Raw genomic sequence first — 21584 nt, 5'->3', positions numbered from 1 at the left:
GATGGGTTCCTTGGGTCTTCAGGCTACATAAATTTCACAGGAAAGCGTTTTGCAATTGAGAAAGGTTCACTTGGGACTGGTTATTAAATAAAACCATTTCACTTCTAGTGAAAAACCGGCGGGAAAAGACCAACTATTTCAAAGGAGCCAGTAAACGCGTCTACGCACAGTTTGCCAACTACGGGACACCGTGGAAAAGTCCCCGCCAGGATAGCCGCGATGCCTGCTGGGAGTTGTAGTGCGGCCATCGCTTTTCGTGAGGAGATCTGGGCCACGCGAGACTCCGTTTCCCGGCAGGCCGCGCGCCAAGGCAGCCGGCGGGACGGGAGCTGCCGCGCTGTCTGCGAGGGATCCTGTCAGTTTTGGTTCTTGTGGTGGCGATGGCCTCGTTCGTGACGGAAGTCTTGGCACACTCCGGGAGGCTGGAGAAGGAGGATCTGGGCACTCGGATCAGTCGCCTGACCCAGCGGGTGGAAGAAATCAAGGTGAAGCCGGAGCAGCGGGCGGCTGACTGTAAAGGGACGGAGGGAGGAGCCGGAGTGGGTTCAAGTCTGTGGGGTGAGAAGGGGACTTAGAGGGGATTCCGGACTGGGACTGGGGACTGCGGAGCCGAGGAGGCTGGGACGGTGGGAAGAGGCGGTGGCTGGGGCAGGATTGGGAGTGGGGTTAGGCTGGGGAGGTGTGGGGTAGGGGGACGAGGGGAAGGCGGTGGAGACCAGCGGAGCCGGGAATTCGGGACTGGAAGCCCGAGGCGTCTAGGGAGCGGGGGATAGCAGCTGGATAGAAATGAGGGCAGAGTCACCCCACCCCTCTTCGGTGTGCGGTTTCCTCCTCTGTATGATTCCTGGATGAATGTGATAGCTTTGGGAGGATTGTACCGTTCTCCTCCCTGAATTTTTTGTTATTAAAAACGTATCAGTACTTTATCAAACTCAACTCTCTTCACCCCCAGGCCTTTGAGACTATGCCGAATGTTATAAAACACGTGAACAGCACTTGTTTGGACCTTGCTGTCTTGCGATTGATACAAAAACAAAAGGCACCCAACCACACGCAGTTTCACTTGGTACTACTGTCATTACATTTGTTGTTTGCCGCATCTTTGTTGCTTTCTTAAACATCTTACAAAGATGTATACCCTGTGGATTTAAGAGAGCAAGTTTGGCACTGAACCATAAAGGCACAAAAATGGTTTTATTTTGCCAAAATGATTTCCTAAGTGTTAAGTATTCATGTCACTGGTATCTCCTGGAATATGGCTTTAGGATTTTTCATTGCTTTTTATATGATGGAAAGAGGACCAACTGTTAAGCTACTCTAGGGTGGCGCTCGAGGCTCCTCCCCATTCTGGAACCAACTTGCCTTTCTCCAGTTAATTTTCCCATCCAGAGAGATGAGTTACTTTCTATTCTCCAAGCAGACCCATTTTTCCCCTGGTTCCCAGATTTTATTTGTGTTGCCTTCTCTCCATCTTTTACCTGTTAGTATTTCTACTCATTCTTCAAGTTCCTTCTTGAATGTAGTTTCGTGTGTGAAAAATATCCCCATTTACCCTCAGGCAGAGGTGCTCTGTTTCTCAGTTGTGCTTCTGGAGTACCTGAACTCTTGCTATATTGTATTTCTGTATTCTGATTACTTAAGTGTATACTATCTTTCCTACCTAAAAGGAATTTATTTGGATCAAGCATAATTTCCCTGGTTCAGTGGTAAAGAATCTGCCTGCAGTGCAGGAGACATAGGAAACGTGGGTTCGATCCCTGGATTGTGAAGCTCCCCTGGAGGATGAAATGGCAACTCACTACAGTATTCTTGCCAGAAAAATCCCATGGACAGAAGAGCCTGGTGGTCTACGCTCTGTGGGGTTCAAAAGAGTCAGACATGACTGAGCAACTGAGCATGCACACAAGCATCGTTTATTCTTTTCTCCCAAACATTGGCTAATTCAGTGAAAAATATTCAATGACTTATTAAATTATTTTGCGTTAAAGGAGATAATGGAACTCAGATCAACTTAAGGGTTTTAAGATTGTGTGTGCTCAGTCGCTCTGTTGTGTCCAACTCCATAGCCCCATGTACTGTAGCCTGCCAGGCTCCTTTGTCTAGGGAATTCTCTAGGTGAGAATACTAGAGCAGGTTGCTGTTTCCTACTGTAGGGGATCTTCCCAACCCAGGGATAGAACCTGTGTCTCTTGTGTCTCCTGCATTGACAGGAGGATCCTTTACCACTAGTGCCACCTGGGAAGCCCGAATTAATTAAGATTAGGTCTTGCAATTTTATAAGCAAGAAAATAGAAATTCATAAATCAATTGAGGTATACAGATTATTTACTTTTTACAGATAGTCACTTTTTTCCCTATTAGATATATGATTAAAATTAGTGACTGTAGTCTGAACTGATTTGATTCAAAATGAGAATTTCTGGCTCTGCCTTTCTCTTTCTTAGGGTTTGTACAATTCTTGGGCACTGCTGAGATTTGTTGATCATTGTCTTCTTGTATCCTTGTGTTATAGGACTCTTAATGGTAGGAGAAATGATTTTTTCAGAGAAACCCATTGGCTTGGAGGGAAAGTGAATGGGTATGAGTAACTGGCAGAAAGGCCCTGACTTGGAAGATACCTAACATAAGACGAGCTATATATTTTAAGAATTCCCTACCCATCTCATTGTAATTTTTCTCTTGTATAATAGGGTGAGGTGTGCAGTATGATCAGCAAGAAGTATAGCGAATTCCTGCCTAGCATGCAGAGCGCACAGGACCTGGTTACCCAAGTGGATAAGCTGTCTGATGACATTGACTTGCTGAAATCTAGGATAGAGAGTGAGGTAAGAACAGTTTGTTATGTGGGATAGATTTGTAGGGAGAAATTTCAGCTTCCTGATTCCGAAGACAACCTAGTTTGCAACTTTTTTTTTTTTTAAAAAAAGAAAAATTATTTATTTGGCTGCTGCTGCTAAGTCACTTCAGTTGTGTCCGACTCTGTGTGACCCCATTGACGGAAGCCCATCAGGCTCCCCTGTCCCTGGGATTCTCCAGGCAAGAACACTGGAGTGGGTTGCCATTTCCTTCTCACCAGGTCTCAACTGTGGCATGTTGGATCTAGTTCCCTGGCCAAGGATTGAACCCTGGCCCCTTGCACTGGCCCTGTTAGTCACTGCAGGGAAGTCCACCAGGGAAGCCACCACCAGGAAAGTCCTTAATACAACTTTTAAAGACCTCACTTTCCTTATTGGTGAATAGAAGTTGAATTAGATGACCCTAAGGTAACTTCCAGTTTTAAAATACAAATGTTTTCCAAAACTATAAAGTGTTTTTTTTATGATAAAAAACTTTAGGCTATACTAATAATGTCTTGCATTTTAGTTCACTTTATAAATTTAAAAAAATAGCCTAAAGATTTTAATGTCTTCATAATAAAAACAGATAAAGCATAGAAGTGAATCATTTGGCCTTGTTTCTTATCATCTCCTACTTTAAAATGCTTGTATCTCTTAATGGCACGATTCTCTTATATCTGCAGCTGGCCTCAACATATTAAAGCTTCAGCACAATCTTTGTCATTTGGCTTTCTTGTGGAAAATTGGCTTCGATTGCCAGTCACAACCACTCTACTTCCTGTCATAAGGCCACTTTCCTTGGACATGCAGGGAATCTCTGCCCATCTTGTACTGTGTCATTTTACACTTTATGAAGCTAGTGCTTACTGTACTTCTTATGAAAAGTCTGGCAGTTTTTAAGAATGTTCACCATGTTTGCCAGAGCACTGTCATCACAAAGGAGTAAGCCAGTGTTGAAACAGGAATATCCACTTCATAATTAAAAAAATGCTTTTCATATATATTATCTCACCAGGACTTTTCCCTTACAGTTTTCTTTTAGGAAAAATAAGCAGTTGAAAAAAATCAAGCTGATATTAGAGATTTAAATTGAGTAGGTGTCTTGTACATTTATTTCTAAATTTTCACTCAGGGTGCATTGATATCCAAAATTAAGATGTTGAGATATTCTCAAGGTCCTAAAGGAAAGACATCAAGTCTCTTCTCTGTGTGACAGTTCCTAAAGAAGGAAAGGGAACAGATGTGTTTTTAAAAGTTCTGTATAAAACTTGAATTGCAAGTGGGGAAATCACTAGCTATTAAAATCTATTTAACAGTGAGTTTACCTGTCATTCTGGTTAGAGGTTTTAATAAAAATAAATCCATTACTCTGCAACTCTGGCACAGTTCAAATAATATATTCCAAGGGTATTTGTCAGACAAATAAGTCAGTAGTGCAATCATAGACTGTGTTATTAGAGATGAGGTATCTGGAACAAGAGAGTAATGGACTATGTACGTTTTCCTGGCCAGATTATGACTGGCCAATCACCCTTATGGCAGAAAGTGAAGAGGAACTAAAAAGCCTCTTGATGAAAGTGAAAGAGGAGAGTGAAAAAATTGGCTTAAAGCTCAACATTCAGAAAACTAAGATCATGGCATCTGGTCCCATCACGTCATGGGAAATAGATGGAGAAACAGTGGAAACAGTGGAAACAGTGTCAGACTTTATTTTTTTCGGCTCCAAAATCACTGTGGATGCTGATCGCAGCCATGAAATTAAAAGACGCTTACTCCTTGGAAGGAAAGTTGACCAACCTAGATAGCATGTTAAAAAGCAGAGACATTACTTTGCCAACCAAGGTCCGTCTAGTCAAGGCTATGGTTTTTCCCGTGGTCATGTATGGATGTGAGAGTTGGACTGTGAAGAAAGCTGATCGCCGAAGAATTGATGCTTTTGAACTGTGGTGTTGGAGAAGACTCTTGAGAGTCCCTTGGACTGCAAGGAGATCCAACCAGTCCATTCTAAAGGAGATCAGTTCTGGGTGTTCCTTGGCAGGACTGATGCTAAAGCTGAAGCTCCAATACTTTGGCAACCTCACGTGAAGAGTTGACTCACGGGAAAAGACTCTGATGCTGGGAAGGATTGGGGGCAGGAGGAGAAGGGGACGACAGAGAGTGAGATGGCTGAATGGCATCACCGACTCGATGGATATGAGTTTGAGTGAACTCTGGGAGTTGGTGATAGACAGGGAGGCCTGGCGTGCTGTGATCCATGGGGTCGCAAAGAGTCGGACACGACTGAGTGACTCAACTGAAGATTTACTCAGTTCTGATTGTTGTATTTTTGAAGATGACTGGTCTTGATGAGAGGGTCCAGACCTGATCACCATATCATCTGAAGAACAGTGAAGAAACTGGGGGTATTTAGCTGTGAGAAACACTTTCAATATTTGGAGTCTTATCATTTGAGAGAAAGATTCAAATTTATGGCTAGAGGGGGAATTCAATTCAATAGGTGGACTAAAGGGTTTATTCAGTCATTTGATATATTTACTGAGCATCTGTAAGGTGCCAGATACTATGGTAGTTGTTGAACTAGATAGGTTTTTATTTCAAAATGTGAATCTCATGCCTGCTATAGAGGAATAAAATAATGTAATACACACTAAATAGGAATAATTCAGTTAAAGAGAGGAGATGTTGCTAAAGATGTCTTCCTGTACAAACTGGGGTCCAAACCAAAGTCTGAAGTGATAGGTAATTAAGCTAAAGAAGAAGGAGAAATGTTTAGGCAGGCACAGGAAACATGGAGGTGGTGGAGAGATACCACTTTTGGTAATCTGCACGTATTCCATATGACAGATGTTTATAGAGTGTGGTGGGAGGGGCCATGAGATGGAAAAGGTAAGCCAGAACCATGTGTGTCAGTTTAAGTAGTAAGGATTTTCTTGATTGCCCTGTAGAAGCATTAGAGGAGTTTAAGTAGGGGAGTGATGTCAGATTTGAATTTTAGGAATCCCATTCTGCTTGTAGTTTGAAGAAAAGACTTGAGGGAAAAGAGACTGGGAAATGAGAAGGCAGTTGAAGCATCAGCAGGCAGTTAAAGTAATCAGGCAAGACAGGCTGCAACCTTCACCATAGTCAGCGGCAATGGGCAAAGAGAAAAGTGGATGAATCCTGGGGACTTTCAAAAGATATAGGATCTTTGGGAGTTGCTGACATGAGGAGTTAAAGATGGAGGAGTTACCGGTAACTGCGGAACTAGGTTATTGATGTGCCATCCACTGAAATAGAGAATCTTGAGGAGGAGTAGGTTTTGGTTGAGTTTAAATATGGGCTGCCTGTATGAGATCCAAACGGAGCTGCACAGTTGACTTATATGAAGATGGAGGGTAGACTGTTGTAAAGAAAGATGGGGCAGGGCCAGAAACTTGAAATGCATTGACTCAAACAAGATACATATTTTTAAATGATGGTCTCCAGGCTAGCAGGCTGATTCTACAACCCAGGGCCTGGCTATTCTAGTGCATTCTGAGTCAAGTACTGTGGTGGATAGTCTGTTCCCTACAGTAGTAGCCAGTGGTTGAACGTTTTTCACAGCACCCTGAGCCCCAGTTTCTACAGGGCAGTGTGCGGTGGGCTGCATGAGAGAAGAAAACTCCTGAGCTTAGACAGCATAAATGTCTTCTAATGGGTAGTAAGGATGCTGGATTTTTGTCATGAAGGGAAATACTATTTCTGTTTTTCAAATGTTTGTTTACTGCACAAACATTTTTGAAAAGATAGTTCAGAACAAAAGACAGTCCATTGCTTAACTTGCGAGATGGTGCTGAAGTGTGAGAAAATCCTAAAAAATTGTCTTCCAACAGTCTGTAGAGCAGTGGAACTGGCAGCATTTGGTGGTTTGGTAGACATGGAGGATCTCAGACCCCATCTCAGGCCTACTGAATTTGAGTCTGCATTTTAATAAGATTCACCAAGCAATATGTATATATGCCTGTTATAGTTTGAGAAGCACTGCGTTAGAATTTCGTTGTTGTTTATGTGGTTGCAGTTGGTCTGTCCCCATGTCCAGTGATATCTGGAGGTTAAGAGAAAATAGAGGACACAGAGAAGATGCATCTGTTTTCTTAAGACCCAGATTTGGAAATGGTAGACATCACTTCTGCTTATATTCCACTGGTGGGATCTTAGTCACATGGTCACACCTGACTGAGAAGGACAGTGAAAACATATGGTGTAGTTGGGTAGCCACATTGCTGTTCCTATGAGAGAGTGGATTTTAGAGGATAGTTTGCACATCACCCCCTCTATATACATATTTGTATTTTAGGAAAATGGTGTGGACTTGAGAGAGCCGCACTTAGAAATTGAAACTATGAGAATGGAGAGAGTATATAGAGCAGGGTTTTTCAATCTAGGCACTGTTGAATGCCTAGATTGGGACTGGATATTATTCTTTGTTGTGGGGGGGCGGCGATCCTATACATTTTAAGATGTTTAGATATTGAGTATCCCTGGCCTCTGCTCACTGGATGCCAGTAGAACTCGCTCACTTGTAACAAGCCAAAATGTCACTGCTGCTGCTGCTGCTAAGTCACTTCAGTCGTGTCCGACTCTGTCTAGACATTGCCAAATGTCCCTGGATGGGGGTGAGCAAAAAATGTTTAATTTTTTGAGAACCATTGGTTCAGAGTAATAAGAGGGCCGGGGAGAAAGGAATATCAGTATCTGTGAAGTGATCAGAGGGAAAATGAAGGTCCCAAAAGAAAATGAAAAGAAGTGGCCAAAGAACAAGGAGAAAAATGATTAGAAATTGGTGTCTTAGATCTAAGGGAAGGAGAATAACAGTGTACTGATGAATGGTTAAGTACTGCTGATACATGCTTTAGACATAGAAACAAGGATTTGACTGATATTTTTCTTAAAGATGGGGGAGTTTTTAACATATTTCAATCTGATGGGAGGAGCCATCCTCTAGTAGATATTGAATCAGTATGTAATTCGTGAACGAAGAATGATTTAGTAAAAGGTAAAAGAGAAAAGAGGAAATAATTGATAGTGCAAAGTCCCTGAAATGGTAGGACAGAATAGGAGGTGGATCCTAATTTAACCTAAGAAAATCTTCCTATTGGTTAGAACTATTGAACTCTAGAGTGAATTATCACTTGGCCGTGGGGATACCCTTCTAGTAATCCAGGTGGGTGAGTTCTCTGATGTGAGGTAACTGCTTAAACTAAGACTTGTTGCTGACAAGAGGATATTATGTTGATGACAGTGGGTGTTTCTGCATAAGACAAGGATTTGGGCCATTTGGACCACTTCAGGTCTCTTCCTACTACATTCTATGATTTTTATTCCGTTCTTAACCAGCATTTAAATTTAATCATGAGTTATATTCAGCTAATAAGGCTTATTGATTATAATAAGTGCTTTATTTCTTAGGTATAGTATAGCTAAAAAGTACTTGTCTTTAATTGTGAATTAGGTCCGCCGAGATCTTCACGTATCAACTGCTGAATTTACAGACTTGAAGCAACAGTTGGAAAGAGACTCAGTAGTCCTCTGTTTGCTTAGACAGCTACGAGAGGTCAGTAAATTCAAACCAAACTTTAGTGCTTTGGTGGTGAGAAAGTTGTTTGTTTTTTCTCCAGTTGGTTTTGTTGTTTAATGAGTATCCCTTGACTGTGTGCTATTCTTTTCATATTTTAAAAACAAACAAGCAGACAGACTTGAAATAATAAGATGTATCAGATAAAATACCTAATAACTATACTTATCTTTTCAGTTTTCTACTGCTATTGAGGAATATAATTGTGCATTAGCAGGAAAGAAGTATATTTCTGCTGCTCAGCATCTAGAAGAGGTATTAAACACTTTCTCTAAAGCATGAACAAGTAATGCTACTCTTGTTTTACGTAAATTTTGTGTCACATGTATTCCTTATTGTTATACAAATATATTTAGATTGCCTAGAGTACAGATGAAATGTTTAACAGTGATTCCATTTCACTGCCAGGCCCAGAAATGCTTGAAGTTATTAAAATCCAGAAAATGCTTTGACTTAAAAATATTGAAATCTCTCAGCATGGAGCTTACAATACAAAAACAGAACATACTCTATCACCTTGGAGAAGAGTGGCAGAAGCTGATTGTGTGGAAGTTCCCACCATCAAAAGGTGATGCTGACCTCAGTGAACTGCTTGAATCTGCCTGAACCAGCTTGGCTTCTGAATGTATTCCAAATATTTTATATTGGGAGAGAAGAAGACTTCATTTATTAATCTCCCAATTCTATATTGAGTTCTCATTTAAGCAGAATGCTGTTAGGACCAAAATGCTTGTTACTTCCTTCGCACTTCTCTTTCTGTCCCTTTCTCTAGGAAGCAAAGGGTGGGGTCCATGAGACGAGGGTGAGCTAGAGGAGGTGGTAGCACTTTAAGCCCACAGTTCTACTCCATTGTAGAGTGTGCTCATTCCCAGAGCCCTCATCCCAACAGTTTATCTTTTCTAAAAAGCTTAAAGAAACTGTTTGACCTTTCTCTCTCTTGCTAAGGAAGACAGGGGATCGATGGGATAGGAGTTTGACCCAATTTTTTCAGTCCTTGGGGAAAATCGGTGAAGAATCATGAGAAATGGGATAACTCTGGCCCTGGCTTTTATTTATACTACTTGGCTGTCAGCCCCTCTGCCCATCTCTGGGTGTGAGAGATATCTCTTAGATATCTTATTTACACAAAGTAAAGTCTCTGAGGGTATATTGAAAGACATGCCATTAAGTCCAGTACATTTTCCAACATTTAATCTTGAAACCTAGTCTGTTTCAGAGGAAACCTCAGAGTCTCCCCTTTCTTCCTTCCCCTTACCCACTTTGGCCTTCAAATACAGTGTGTATGTATGTATGTACATAGGCACTCCGCGCCCCCACAGACCCCATGTGTATTTTCAAGGAAGTCATCCAGAAGCTTTAGATTCTATTTCCAAGCAGATTATAAAATTAAGAGAAGATGGCAATTCTTTGTTGTAACACACCCTTGTTGTTCAACTTGTTTGGCAGGCTGTTCTCTTTCCTTCATAAGAGGAAACATAGAAGAGGAGGCCTTAACTGAAACTAGGATCTTACTTTTTATTCTTTGCCTTCATTCAGTCATTCAATATATTTTTTGTTGTTGAGGTATAGTTGATTTACAGTGGTATGTTAATTTCCTCTGGACAGCAAAGTGATGCAGTTATACATATATATATATATGCACACACATTTAAAAATTTTCTTTTCTGTTATGATTTATCATAGGAAATTGAATATAGTTCCCTGTGCTGTACAGTAGGACCTTGTTGTTTATCTGTTCTCAATACATATTTAATATGCAGTTATTGTAGGTACATCATCTTTGCACTCAGTTTGATTCTTTGAGCATACCAAAAGAAGTAATTTCTTGTTTTAAAGTGATGCCAAGGACTTGTATGAAGTAATTTGTACTTGCTTGCATTAGAAATGTTTTATACTAAAACCACGTTTTTTGGACTCTTGGTAGACAGTGGGCTCTCAGGAATAGAAATGGGAACGTCTTGTATTCCTGAGACAGCTGATATTTTTTCCCTTCTCCATAGATAACAGCAACTTGGAATCTTGCCTGCAAACAGAGCTTCATTTATGCACTGAACAATCTCAGAAAGAAGAGAAGAACCCTGTGCCACCAATCAGTTCTGTCCTTTTGGCATTTTCTCTTCTTGGAGAGCTACATACCAAGCTTAAGTCATTTGGTAAGACATCCTACCTTGTTTCATTTACATGACATTTTCAGAAAGTCCAATGTTAAAGGAATGACAGGAAAAATTAACAAGTATTCTCTGAATGATATTGATGATGGATCATAAGGTTTGGCTTCATGATTCATTAAGTAGAATTGTTATAAATATTACCCTTTTCATTAAGGGCTTAGATCCTTTCCTTTTTTCTTTTCTCTTTTTTTTTTTTATCAAACTAGCTGCTGGTGTTTTTTATTTTTTAATAATTTAAATAAAAATCTGTAGACAACCTGGGAAGCTTCAGTGGGAAAACTTGCAGTGCATATGGGTGTTGTATAATGTCATGGTATATGTTTTTTTGTTGTTAGGCTCAAAGATCTTTTTTTTTCTCAAGTGTCTTCACGTGATTTTTTTTAATAAGTGTTCATATAACTTTCAGGTCAGATGCTGCTGAAGTATATCCTTAAGCCTCTGGCATCTTGCCCATCCCTTCTTGCCGTGATAGAAAGCCAACCTAACATCACCATCATTCGGTTTGAATCTGTGATGACTGACTTGGAACATCCATCACCATCTGAAGTTTTTGCCAAGATCAGACTGGTACTGGAAGTGGTCCAGAAACAACTTTTAGGTATGTATTCCCAAGGCCATGCTTTCATATTTTGGAAAAGTTGATGAGGTATTTGAAAGTAAATATTATTTTAAAAAGTGGACAAAAATGCCGCCATTCTGAGTGAATGGAGGATGGAGGCGAGTAAATTATGTCATGGGAAAAAAGTAGTTACCTTTCCATTTCTTGCTCTGTTTTGCTTTCCTTCTCTGCCTATTGTTGACAGGTAAGGTCATCAGTGGTACCTCATATTCTTTGTTTGTAATATATAGTTGGATTTTGGGATGCATTTCTCTTATGGGACTTCTAGGGACATCATATTTTGGGACTTCTGGTTAATTATAGGAAAAGCAGAAATTAACTAAGTGCTGTTTTATGTATGTCGGAGGGAAAATCCCCATCAACCTAGTTCATATAAACAAACAGTTTAACATAGGACATGAATTTCATTCCAACTTAGCCTTCTGGTTAGACCTTTGTATATTCACCCTTGAAACAACCAGTTTCTGTGTTGCTTGAATCATTTTTTGGCTGTCACACTATTAAAAGTAAAATTTCTTCTGTTTTTTTATTATAATACTGTCATTTTCGTCTATTTGACTTACCTTCTTTTTGCTTTTCTCTGTTGTCTTATTGAATAGTCAAATTAAGCACTCTTGCTGTGGAAAAAATAAAAAAAAGAAATGCTGCTATTGTTTGTAAGCCTTCCTGGCAGTCACATAATTTATTTATATATAAATAATTTATTATGTTTTATTAAAGTATATTTAATTTACAGTGTTGTGCCAATCTCTGCTGTACAGCAAAGTGACTCAGTTGTATACATATAGACATTCTTCATTTATATATAAATAATTTATATGTAAAGCAAGGAATTCTTTCTAGTTTTGATAGCAGAGAATAAAAAATTTCAAGACTTGCATGAACTGCAAAAATCCAAGGTAGTTTTCTTCTTGTTCCTTTACTTAGGGAGATAATGTACTCTTGTTTTTATTAGATATAACAAAAGGTTGTAAACAAAGAGTCCAAGGGGTGGAAGGAGCTAGAAAGGTAATCAATCGAGATATCTCTGAGGCTTGACTCTCCTCTGTAACACTCCCATCAACTGGTCACAACAAACCTGAGCACCTTTTGAGAGTCTGTCCTAACCTCTGTGCAGCTCTGAGTACTGTCAAGTTTTTGTTTTTTTTTTCAAAATTGTGTCTCTTTTCTATATTAAATACTCTTACCAAAATGCCTTTTTTGGAAATTAAATCTTCAGGGTAGTTGTTTAAAAAATATGTTCAAAATATATTGCGCTGTAATATGTGCTTTACTGATGCTGTTTCTACTATGTGGAGCCGTATAGAAGTCTAATTCTTTGAAATCGGTCTTTGAAATTATTTCCAGTCTCTGTTATTATGTCCCCTACATCTTACCACCATCTTTACTTTTTTTTAAATGAAATAATGCTAGATCTTCTTATCTTCAGTGATCTTCTATGGATATATTCCATTTCTTCCATAGTCCTTTTTATTATAGTATGGTGTTCAAAACAGAACAAAGTATTCTAGATATAGTCTGAACCAATTCAGATTAGTATGGGAGGATTATTCACTCCTTCCGTCTCAGTTTCAGGTTTCTGTTAGTATAGCCAAAGGCTGTTTTTACACAGTTAACTTATTGAGCTTGATGTAAATGAAAATCCCATGTTATACTCGGTGCAAATGACTGCTTTCCTGTCTTACACTTGACTTTTTACAGTTAAACATTAATCTTTGTTAGATTTTACTTGATAAAATTTTGCGGTGAGTTAACTATCCTTTCTACTTCATGTTGAATGCAAATTTGATAATCATGTTTTCTTGTAGCTTAAGTCAGTGATGGCACTGTTAACCTAGGATAGGGCTAGATTGGAGGGTGCTCTGGGAGCACCCTGGAATGTCTTTTCAGGTTGACATTGGTCCTTTAAGCGCTCAATCCACTGTGTTTGTAACTTTTCTTTGCACCCAGGATATTCAGAGCAGAAGACAACTAGCTCACTGTTGCTAGGTTCGCTTCTCATCTCTTTTTTATCTTTCAGTCAATATTCCCTTTCTTCATACTTAATTTCTCTTCTTTGCATCAGCAATAACACCTAAAACAATGTTAACAAATATTAATGTCAGTGTGCGTTCCTGACTTAAAACTGATTTTAATGGAAATAAATGGGGATTTTTTTTTTATTTAATGGTTTCTTCTTCCCCTAACTATTAGCTGAGGATCATCCTTTGTAGCCTTAGTTCTTTTTGGAGTCCTCTACTCTCTTTGCATTTTAGTTAGGAACTTCATAAAGGTTTTTACCTTCTCTCTTATGTTTGTCTTTGGTTATATGCTCCTTTCATCTTTTAAATATGTGTTTTTTACTTCTAAGTTTTCTTTATTACTAAGCATCATTGTACCAACAGCAAAGGAATTATTAAAAAGAGGATAAAAAATTCTTTTGGAAATAATTTGGCAAAATATATAAAAAGTCTTAAAATGTTTGTATCTTTAAACCAAGATTTCAACTTCTAGGAATCTGCCCAGAAGAAATCATCTTAAATATGTGAAACCATTAAAAAAAAGCCCCATTTATTTCCATTAAAATCAGTTTTAAATCAGGAATGCACACTGGCATTAGTATTTGTTAACACTGTTTTAGGTGTTATTCCTGATTCAAAGAAGAGAAAATAAGTATGAATATTAAAGAGAAGAATTTACTTGTAAATGATGTGATTGTGTACCTAAAAAACCAAAAGACTACTAAAACTTTTATAATTAGTAAGAAATTTACTAAGTTGTCTAGGTACAGTATAAATCTATAAAAATCAGATTTCTTCTCTCTAGCAACAATCAGTTATAAAATATAAAGATATCTTATTTACAATGGCAACATAATCTATTAAATTCTTAAAGATAAATTTAATAGAAAGAATATATGTAAAGGAAAGCATAAAACTTATTGAGGGCATAAAGGGAAGGGAGGCTATCATGGATTAGAAGACAATCTCAAAAAATTGTCAACTCATTCCAAAATAACATATAAATTTAATACATTTCCAATCAGTTGCTTGTTATATATTTTTTGAACTGGACAAATGAATTACTCTAGAGCTTACATCAAAAAATATGAGACTTGCCAGTGAAGATTTGAAAAACTCTAGTTGGAGAATTTTATAATTAAAACTATGTTTTTGACATAAGTTCAGTGGAATGAAAAAGAGTCCAGAAGTAGACCCAGGAATAAAAGAGAATTTACCATTTGATCAGTCACATTTTAGTTTAGTGGGGCATACAGTTTATTAAATAATAGTGCTAGCAAAACCGGCTATGTGGAATGAGACAAAGTTAGATTCCTGCTTCGTACTTCAGAGATACATTCCAGACGGATTAAAGCCTTATATGCAAAAAGTAGAACGATAAAAGTGTTGGAAGAAAATTCACAAGAATACTTAAATATTATCAGGAAGCTCCGAATACATAAAGGAAATGACTGACAAATTTGACTGTGTATAAATGTCAAATTCTGTATGGTAAACAGTACCATAAACAAAGATTATATTATATGGGGAGAAAATATCTGCAGTGCGTTTGACAGACAAAGAGTTGATTTAAAGATTTTTTTCCAAAGAAAGAGAGAACATAGTAACAGAAAAAGCGTAAAAAATATGAATAGGCAATTTATGGAAGAAAAGGTTCAAATTATTAATAAACATAAAAATATGTGTTGCTTAATCTCCCTAATAGTGGAATGGAAATCACACCATCAGAGTAGAAATTTCCACCCTTAAGGCTGACAAAATTCAGAGATCTGTGTAAGACACTTTTGGTAAGAAAATGGAAAGGTAGGCTCCTTCATTGCTTTTGTGAGTGTTTTTTAGCAAGTAATCTGAAGCACCATAGTTATGCTAAGATATTCATCCCTTTGACCCAGGTAGCCCACTTTTTAATTCCTTACAGATGTCATATCAACAGTATGTATGTTTGCCTGTGTAAGTACTGTATATACTTGCATGCTGGAATGAGTGTCATCTGAAGAATGGTTGTATAACTTACAGTTGAGCCATAGTATGGAGTATTATTCAGCTATTAAAAAGAAGTGAAGTAGAGCTAGATACCTCAGAGATGGCCATGATCTATTTTTAAGGGATAAAAAGTTAAGTATAAAATCAATGGCAAGAACCCATTTTATAAAAATGGAAGTGTAGCTCCTTATTTGAGTATTATATTAGTTTACCAGGGCTTCCATAACAAAATACCACAGGCTTTGTGACTTAAAAAGCAGAAATTTATTTTCTCGCAGTTTTGGAGGCTGGAAGTCCAAGATCAAAGTGTTAGTGGATTTGATTTCTCCTGAGTCCTCTCTTCTTGCTTAGCAGTCTTCTCACTGTCCTCACATGTCCTTTCCTCTCTGCATTCTTATCCCTGATGTCTTTCCTTTTCTTAGAGGGACACTAGTCATAGTGAATTAAGGGCAGGGCTCCACCCGTATGACCTATTTAAAGGTGAGTCCTGTCTCCAAATGCAGTTACACTGGGGACTAGGGCTTCAACATGTGAATTGTGGGGGACACAGTTTGATCTATATCAAGTGTGTGTATTATAAATGTCAGGGAGGAAGAATACAAACCAAACTCTTAACACTGATTACTTGGGCACAGAAAGACAGAGAAACTTGTGGATATGGAGAGGGAAAATTACCCTTTTTCTTTAGAAACGTTAGTAGTGTTGATTTTCTAAAATTTACCGAGAAGTAGAGACTCTGAACATACAAATAGTTGTAGAAGAAATTTGAAAGGTTGTTAAAGATTTCCTATTTAAAAGGTCACCATTAGGCACATAAAGTTTATGGCTAAATTCTAGGTTCCCTTCAAATTACACATAATCCTTTTGATAATCAAGCTCTTTTGGTCAATAGAAAAGGATAGATAAGTATCCTGATTAATTTTTTAAAAACAAACATAAACTTGATATCAAAATGTACACACAGAGAAAACAGAATGATTTTATCAAATCATTTTATCACTAGCTAAATTTACAAGCTCAGTTCAGTTCAGTTGAGTTGCTCAGTCGTGTCTGACTCTGCGACCCCATGGACTGCAGCATGCCAGGCTCCACTGTCCATCACCAACTCCTGGAGCTTAGTCAAACTCATATCCATTGCGTCAGTGATGCCATCCAACCATCTCATCCGCTGTCATCCCCTTCTCCTGCTTTCAGTCTTTCCCTGCATCAGGGTCTTTTCCATGAGCTCAGATCCCGTTAAAATCGCATTTTTGGTTGGACATTTAATTGTGATTTCAGGCGACTAATTTTGTCAATTCTTTTTTGAGAGGAAGCTTGACAAATTCCTAATATATTTGCTGAAAATGTCTCCTAATATTGTCTGCTTTATCATCTTAAAAATTTTTTTGCATAGCAAAATTTTGCCTTGCTCTGTTTTAGCAAGTTGCACTGCCATTTGTTGTAAAATTCGTGGTATATTTTCTTCCAGTCTCTTTTTTCCTTTACTGTTTCTACCACTTCCTCTAATTTTTGCATCTTCACTTGATTCTGCATCAATAGTATATTTTAGTTTTAAATTTGAAGGTTTGTTTAGTTATTTTCTTAAATGAGAAAAATATATCATAATGAAAATAATAAGCACTTCATTTGACTCCTTTTTTCAGTTCATATAGTTATCACTGTAACCTGTGTGGTATGCACAGAACATTCAAGTACACACATTACAATGCTACACTGATGCATAGGGAAACAAAGTCATTGGAGTGGAATGAATCTGTTTACTTTGACTACATCGAAAATGTGTTTATATGAAATACTAGAAGTAATATACGTGCCTGAAATGAGCACTACAGTGCACATACGTGATGCTATGGCTAAAGTGCTGCTAAGTCACTTCAGTCGTGCCTGACTCTGTGCGACCCCATAGACGGAAGCCCACCAGGCTCCCCCGTCCCTGGGATTCTCCCAGCAAGAACACTGGCTAAAGTGAGATGTGGTCTTATCAAAGCAACAAAATTGTGTTTAACAGAAACGTGTTTTACGCTACTTCCTTTTTTTTTTTTTTCAGTTTAAAATTTTTATTCAAAAAATGTGTAGAGATCCCATATACCCTTCACCCAGCTTTCCCCAGTGTTAGCATCTTGTGTAACCATAGTATAGGATCAAAACCAGGAAATGGACTGTGGTACGATTCACAGAGCTTATTCAGATTTCTCCAGTTTTCCTTGCACTGATTTGTGTGTGTGAATAGTTCTATGCAATTTTATGACCTGGGTAGATTCATGTACCTGCCATTACAATCAAGATACAAAAACTAGCCTATCACCATAAGGCTTCCTTATGCTACCCATTATAACCACACACCTTTGCTTCCAGTTTTTGAAATTACTTAAAATTTAAAACAATTGAGTTCATCAGTCACACTAGCCCCATGTCGTGTGCTCAGTAGCAAACTGTGGCTGCTTGCCGTCATATCAAACAGTGCAGGCCTAGACGCCTGATAGTATAAGAGAGCTCAAGCCTTTGAGGCAGTATGGCCACTTTCTTTCAAGGTTCTCTTATACTATTTAGTTAATTAATAGTGAAAGTTGCTCAATCATGTCCAGTTCTTTGCTACCCCATGGCCTATATGGTCCCTGGAATTCTCCAGGCCAGAATACTGGAGTGGGTAGCCTTTCCCTTCTCCAGGGCGTTTTCCCAACCCAGTGATTGAACCCAGGTCTTCCACATTGCAGGTGAATTCTTTACCAGCTGAGCCATAAGGGAAGCAGTTAATTAATTAACTTCCTCAAAATATGTTAGAAAAAACCACCATAAAATATACTGTGGAAGAGATATTGAAGTCCGTTTGACAGACTAGATTTTACATAATAATGTAAGGTATTTATTGATATTTTGCTTAGAATAAACACTCTGATCCTTTGCAGAGATGAAAAAGTATGTTCATTTATTATTGGAGAAATGGGATTTTATTCTAAACTAGTTTCAGCTTGGTGTGCAGAACTTCTGAGTGCTTGTCATATAATCAGATCCATGGATTAGCAGTGGATGATTATAATGTAGATAGCGTACTACCTAATTGTTACAGAGAACAGGCGGGCAGTCTTATACTGCAGATGACTCATCGGAACAGTGAAAATACAATAATAATTGTGTGTCATGATTTTCCCACGTAGTTAGTTGAAGTAGGGTAGAATTACTTGTGCTGTTTTCTTCCCTGTCATCTTAAAATTGAAGAGTTCTAGAAAAGTAGGGAATTTGAGAATATATCTGGTGTGTGAATAGCTTCTTGTTTAAAACTTTTGATTTCAGATTTACCTCTTGATGCTGACCTAGAAAATTTAAAGACATCTAAGATCACATTGGCTGAAATGCTTGGTGACATGATCTGGGAGGACCTATCTGAGTGCCTTATTAAAGATTGTTTGGTTTATTCTATCCCGACAAATAGCAGCAAGTTACAGCAGTATGAAGAGGTAAGAGCAGAGGTGTGGTCACTGAAGGTTTGGAGAGACCACAGGTTCTTGTCAGTGTTGTTTGTTTATCTTAGAGATCATTTGTTCTCTAAGAAAATTATTCATAAGGTGTGGATGCAAATTCCCTATAACTTCATTTCTCTTCCGGCCTTCTGCCTTTTGATTGGGAAATATGCTTTCTTATTCAGTATTAATATGTTTTCATTAGGTACTTTTGAAAAACAATTGTTTTTATATTTGTATCAGCTCTAGTAGCTACTAGGCAATGCTTTACCTTTTGGCTTCTTTCTAGTGTTTCCTCAAACACTAAAATAAGTACAGAAGTCCCCCCTTATGTTTGGGGTATGTTCTAAGACCCTCAGTGAAGACGTGAACCTGTGGTTAGTATTGAACTGTAGATATATGTGCAGTGTTTTTTCTATACTAATGGGCAGATATAACACGGATATGCTGTACAAAAGGATGATTCACATCCTGTGGGTAAAACACAGCAGGACAGTGCAATATTTCATCACACTACTCAACAGCGCACAATTTAAAACTTAGGAGTTGTTTGTTTCTGGAAATTTTCTTTTAGTATTTTCAGACCGTAGCTGACTGTGGGTAACTGAAACTGAGGATAAGGGAGGGGAATTACTGTATATTTACTAAAAAATTTGTTTCACTTTTACTAAGCAGAGTCAAAAACTCCTAATGAAGATGCTCTTCCTGATGAATTTAAATATGTAATGTTTTCTACCTAGTAATGGATGGTCTGTTCTAAAACTTAAATAACCATCTGCTCCTTATTCTTTTCTGTACATTAGATTTGAAATTTTAATATTGAAAAGGAATATATCAATATAATTCTTTACTTTCTTTTTCTTTCATTTCTTTCTTAGATCATACAGTCCACTGAAGAATTTGAAAATGCCTTAAAGGAGATGAGGTTTTTAAAAGGAGATACTACTGATTTGCTGAAATATGCCCGTAATATCAATTCTCATTTTGCTAACAAGAAATGTCAGGATGTGATTGTGGCAGCTAGAAACCTAATGACCTCTGAAATTCACAACACTGTGAAGGTATGGGTGGGATGGTTATAGTTTATCACATTGAGTTAGGAAGCAGCTTATTTTTGAGATGATTGTGGTAGAGTGGAAGAGCATGTGACATTTGCTGAGGTCACTGAGTTGAGTTATTAATTTTCTTAAACATTCAGTTCAGTTCAGTCGCTCAGTCGTGTCCGACTCTTTGCGACCCCATGAATCACAGCACACCAGGCCTCCCTGTCCATCACCAACTCCCGGAGTTCACTCAAACTCATGTCCATTGAGTCGGTGATGCCATCCAGCCATCTCATCCTCTGTCGTCCCTGTCTCCTCCCACCCCCAATCCCTCCCAGCACCAGAGTCTTTTCCAGTGAGTCAACTCGTCGCATCAGGTGGCCAAAGTATTGGAGTTTCAGCTTTAGCATCAGTCCTTCCAATGAACACCCAGGACTGATCTCCTTTAGAATGGACTGGTTGGATCTCCTTGCAGTCCAAGGGACTCTCAAGAGTCTTCTCCAACACCACAGTTCAAAAGCATCAATTCTTCGGCGATCAGCCTTCTTCACAGTCCAACTCTGGACCTTTGTTGGCAAAGTAATGTCTCTGCTTTTTAATATGCTGTCTAGGTTGGTCATAACTTTCCTTTCAAGGAGTAAGTGTCTTTTAACATTAGTTTTCTCATTTTGAAAGGGGTCCTAAGACCTACCTCTTTTATAGGGTATTGTGGGATCCAGATAAGATAACACACATAAAAGTGTTGTATAAATTGAAAAAGTGTACATGAATTTAATGGATTACTGTTGTTGAAATCATAGAGTATATCAACCTATAGTTTTCTTGACTATGAAGTGATAACATTTGAATTTTCAGTATGCAATTTTGTGACAGGTACTGTTATATCCAGAGATTATATCCTGTTGTAAAAATGTTGACTTCAGTGCTTAGGCTAATAGAGGTGCTAGTTTTAAAGTTAATAAAAGGAAACAAAAAGATATGATCTTTGTATGGTATAAACAGTTATCTGTAAAATCCGTGGACAAATTATAATTTGCATTGAGAGTAATTTACTCCTTTGACCTTAGATAATTCTGTGTACTTTTTGTTTTTAATATCTTGCATGTATATATTTAGCAAATATAAGTGTTATTTAGATTAAAGAAGACATAGACTTAACTAACCCCATAGAAAATTCCTCAGCTGCTTTTCTGTTACCACTGAGAGGACCATGTTCTTCTCCCCTCTGTGCTTTCTGCACGCCCCTTTCTCCTGGGGTTACCCTGTTGTAGTGTCTGCTTCGGTAAAATATTTAATTAGCCATTTGAGCTCCACAGATATTAACACATTTTGGTGTAATCTGGGGACATGAGGGAAACTGAAATGCACTCAGTACTGGGAACTGGGCTGCAGGGTTTTTACACGAAAGTCAGTTATGTGACAAAGCCCATTGACTTCGTGTCTCATTCAGAGAAACACCCAGTCGGCTTACTGTGGCCTGCAAGGCCCTGGGTGATGTGTCCCCTATTGCTGCTCTGACTGCATCTCCTACGGCATTCCTCTTCAGTCATTCTCTTCATTTGCCAGGACAGCTTGGCTACAGAACTCTGAAACCTCTTTCCCCCTCTGCTTGGAATGTTGCTATAGACCTGCTCCCTTTCCTGATCACTATTTTACTTTTTTTAAAAAATTCATTATTTTAAAAAATATTTCTTTGGCTGTGCCGCTCAGCATGTGGGATCTTAGTTCCCCAGCCAGGGATCAAACACACGCCCCGCCCTTGCATTGGAAGCACAGAGTTTTAACCACTGGACCACCAGGGAAGTTACCTGACCACTATTAAAATTGTAACCTCCCCCTATTTCTTTTTTTTTTTAAATTATTTATATATTTATTTTTAT

The 21584-nt window shown here is 38.3% G+C and overlaps 1 protein-coding gene and 1 pseudogene across 1 annotated transcript in view; one reads left to right on the top strand and one right to left on the bottom strand.

Moving 5' to 3' along the window:
- The first annotated feature begins 300 nt into the window (after positions 1-300).
- The window catches only part of ZW10 (zw10 kinetochore protein), a 35938-nt gene continuing 14654 nt past the window's right edge, over positions 301-21584 (top strand). The window contains exons 1-9 of the mRNA XM_055423046.2: positions 301-485; positions 2691-2825; positions 8308-8409; positions 8608-8685; positions 8839-8998; positions 10431-10583; positions 11008-11199; positions 18495-18658; positions 19540-19722. Of these exons, the coding sequence (XP_055279021.2) occupies positions 381-485; positions 2691-2825; positions 8308-8409; positions 8608-8685; positions 8839-8998; positions 10431-10583; positions 11008-11199; positions 18495-18658; positions 19540-19722 (1272 nt within the window). The 5' untranslated portion in view covers positions 301-380. The remainder of the gene's footprint in view (positions 486-2690; positions 2826-8307; positions 8410-8607; positions 8686-8838; positions 8999-10430; positions 10584-11007; positions 11200-18494; positions 18659-19539; positions 19723-21584) is intronic.
- On the bottom strand, positions 3307-3750 carry LOC148775553 (large ribosomal subunit protein eL42-like; annotated as a pseudogene).

This window comes from Moschus berezovskii, chromosome 14 (assembly GCF_049115385.1).
Source record: "Moschus berezovskii isolate FMDL1 chromosome 14, NW_MosBer_1.0, whole genome shotgun sequence".
NCBI lineage: Eukaryota > Metazoa > Chordata > Mammalia > Artiodactyla > Moschidae > Moschus > Moschus berezovskii.
This window is presented reverse-complemented; position numbering and strand designations above follow the sequence as displayed.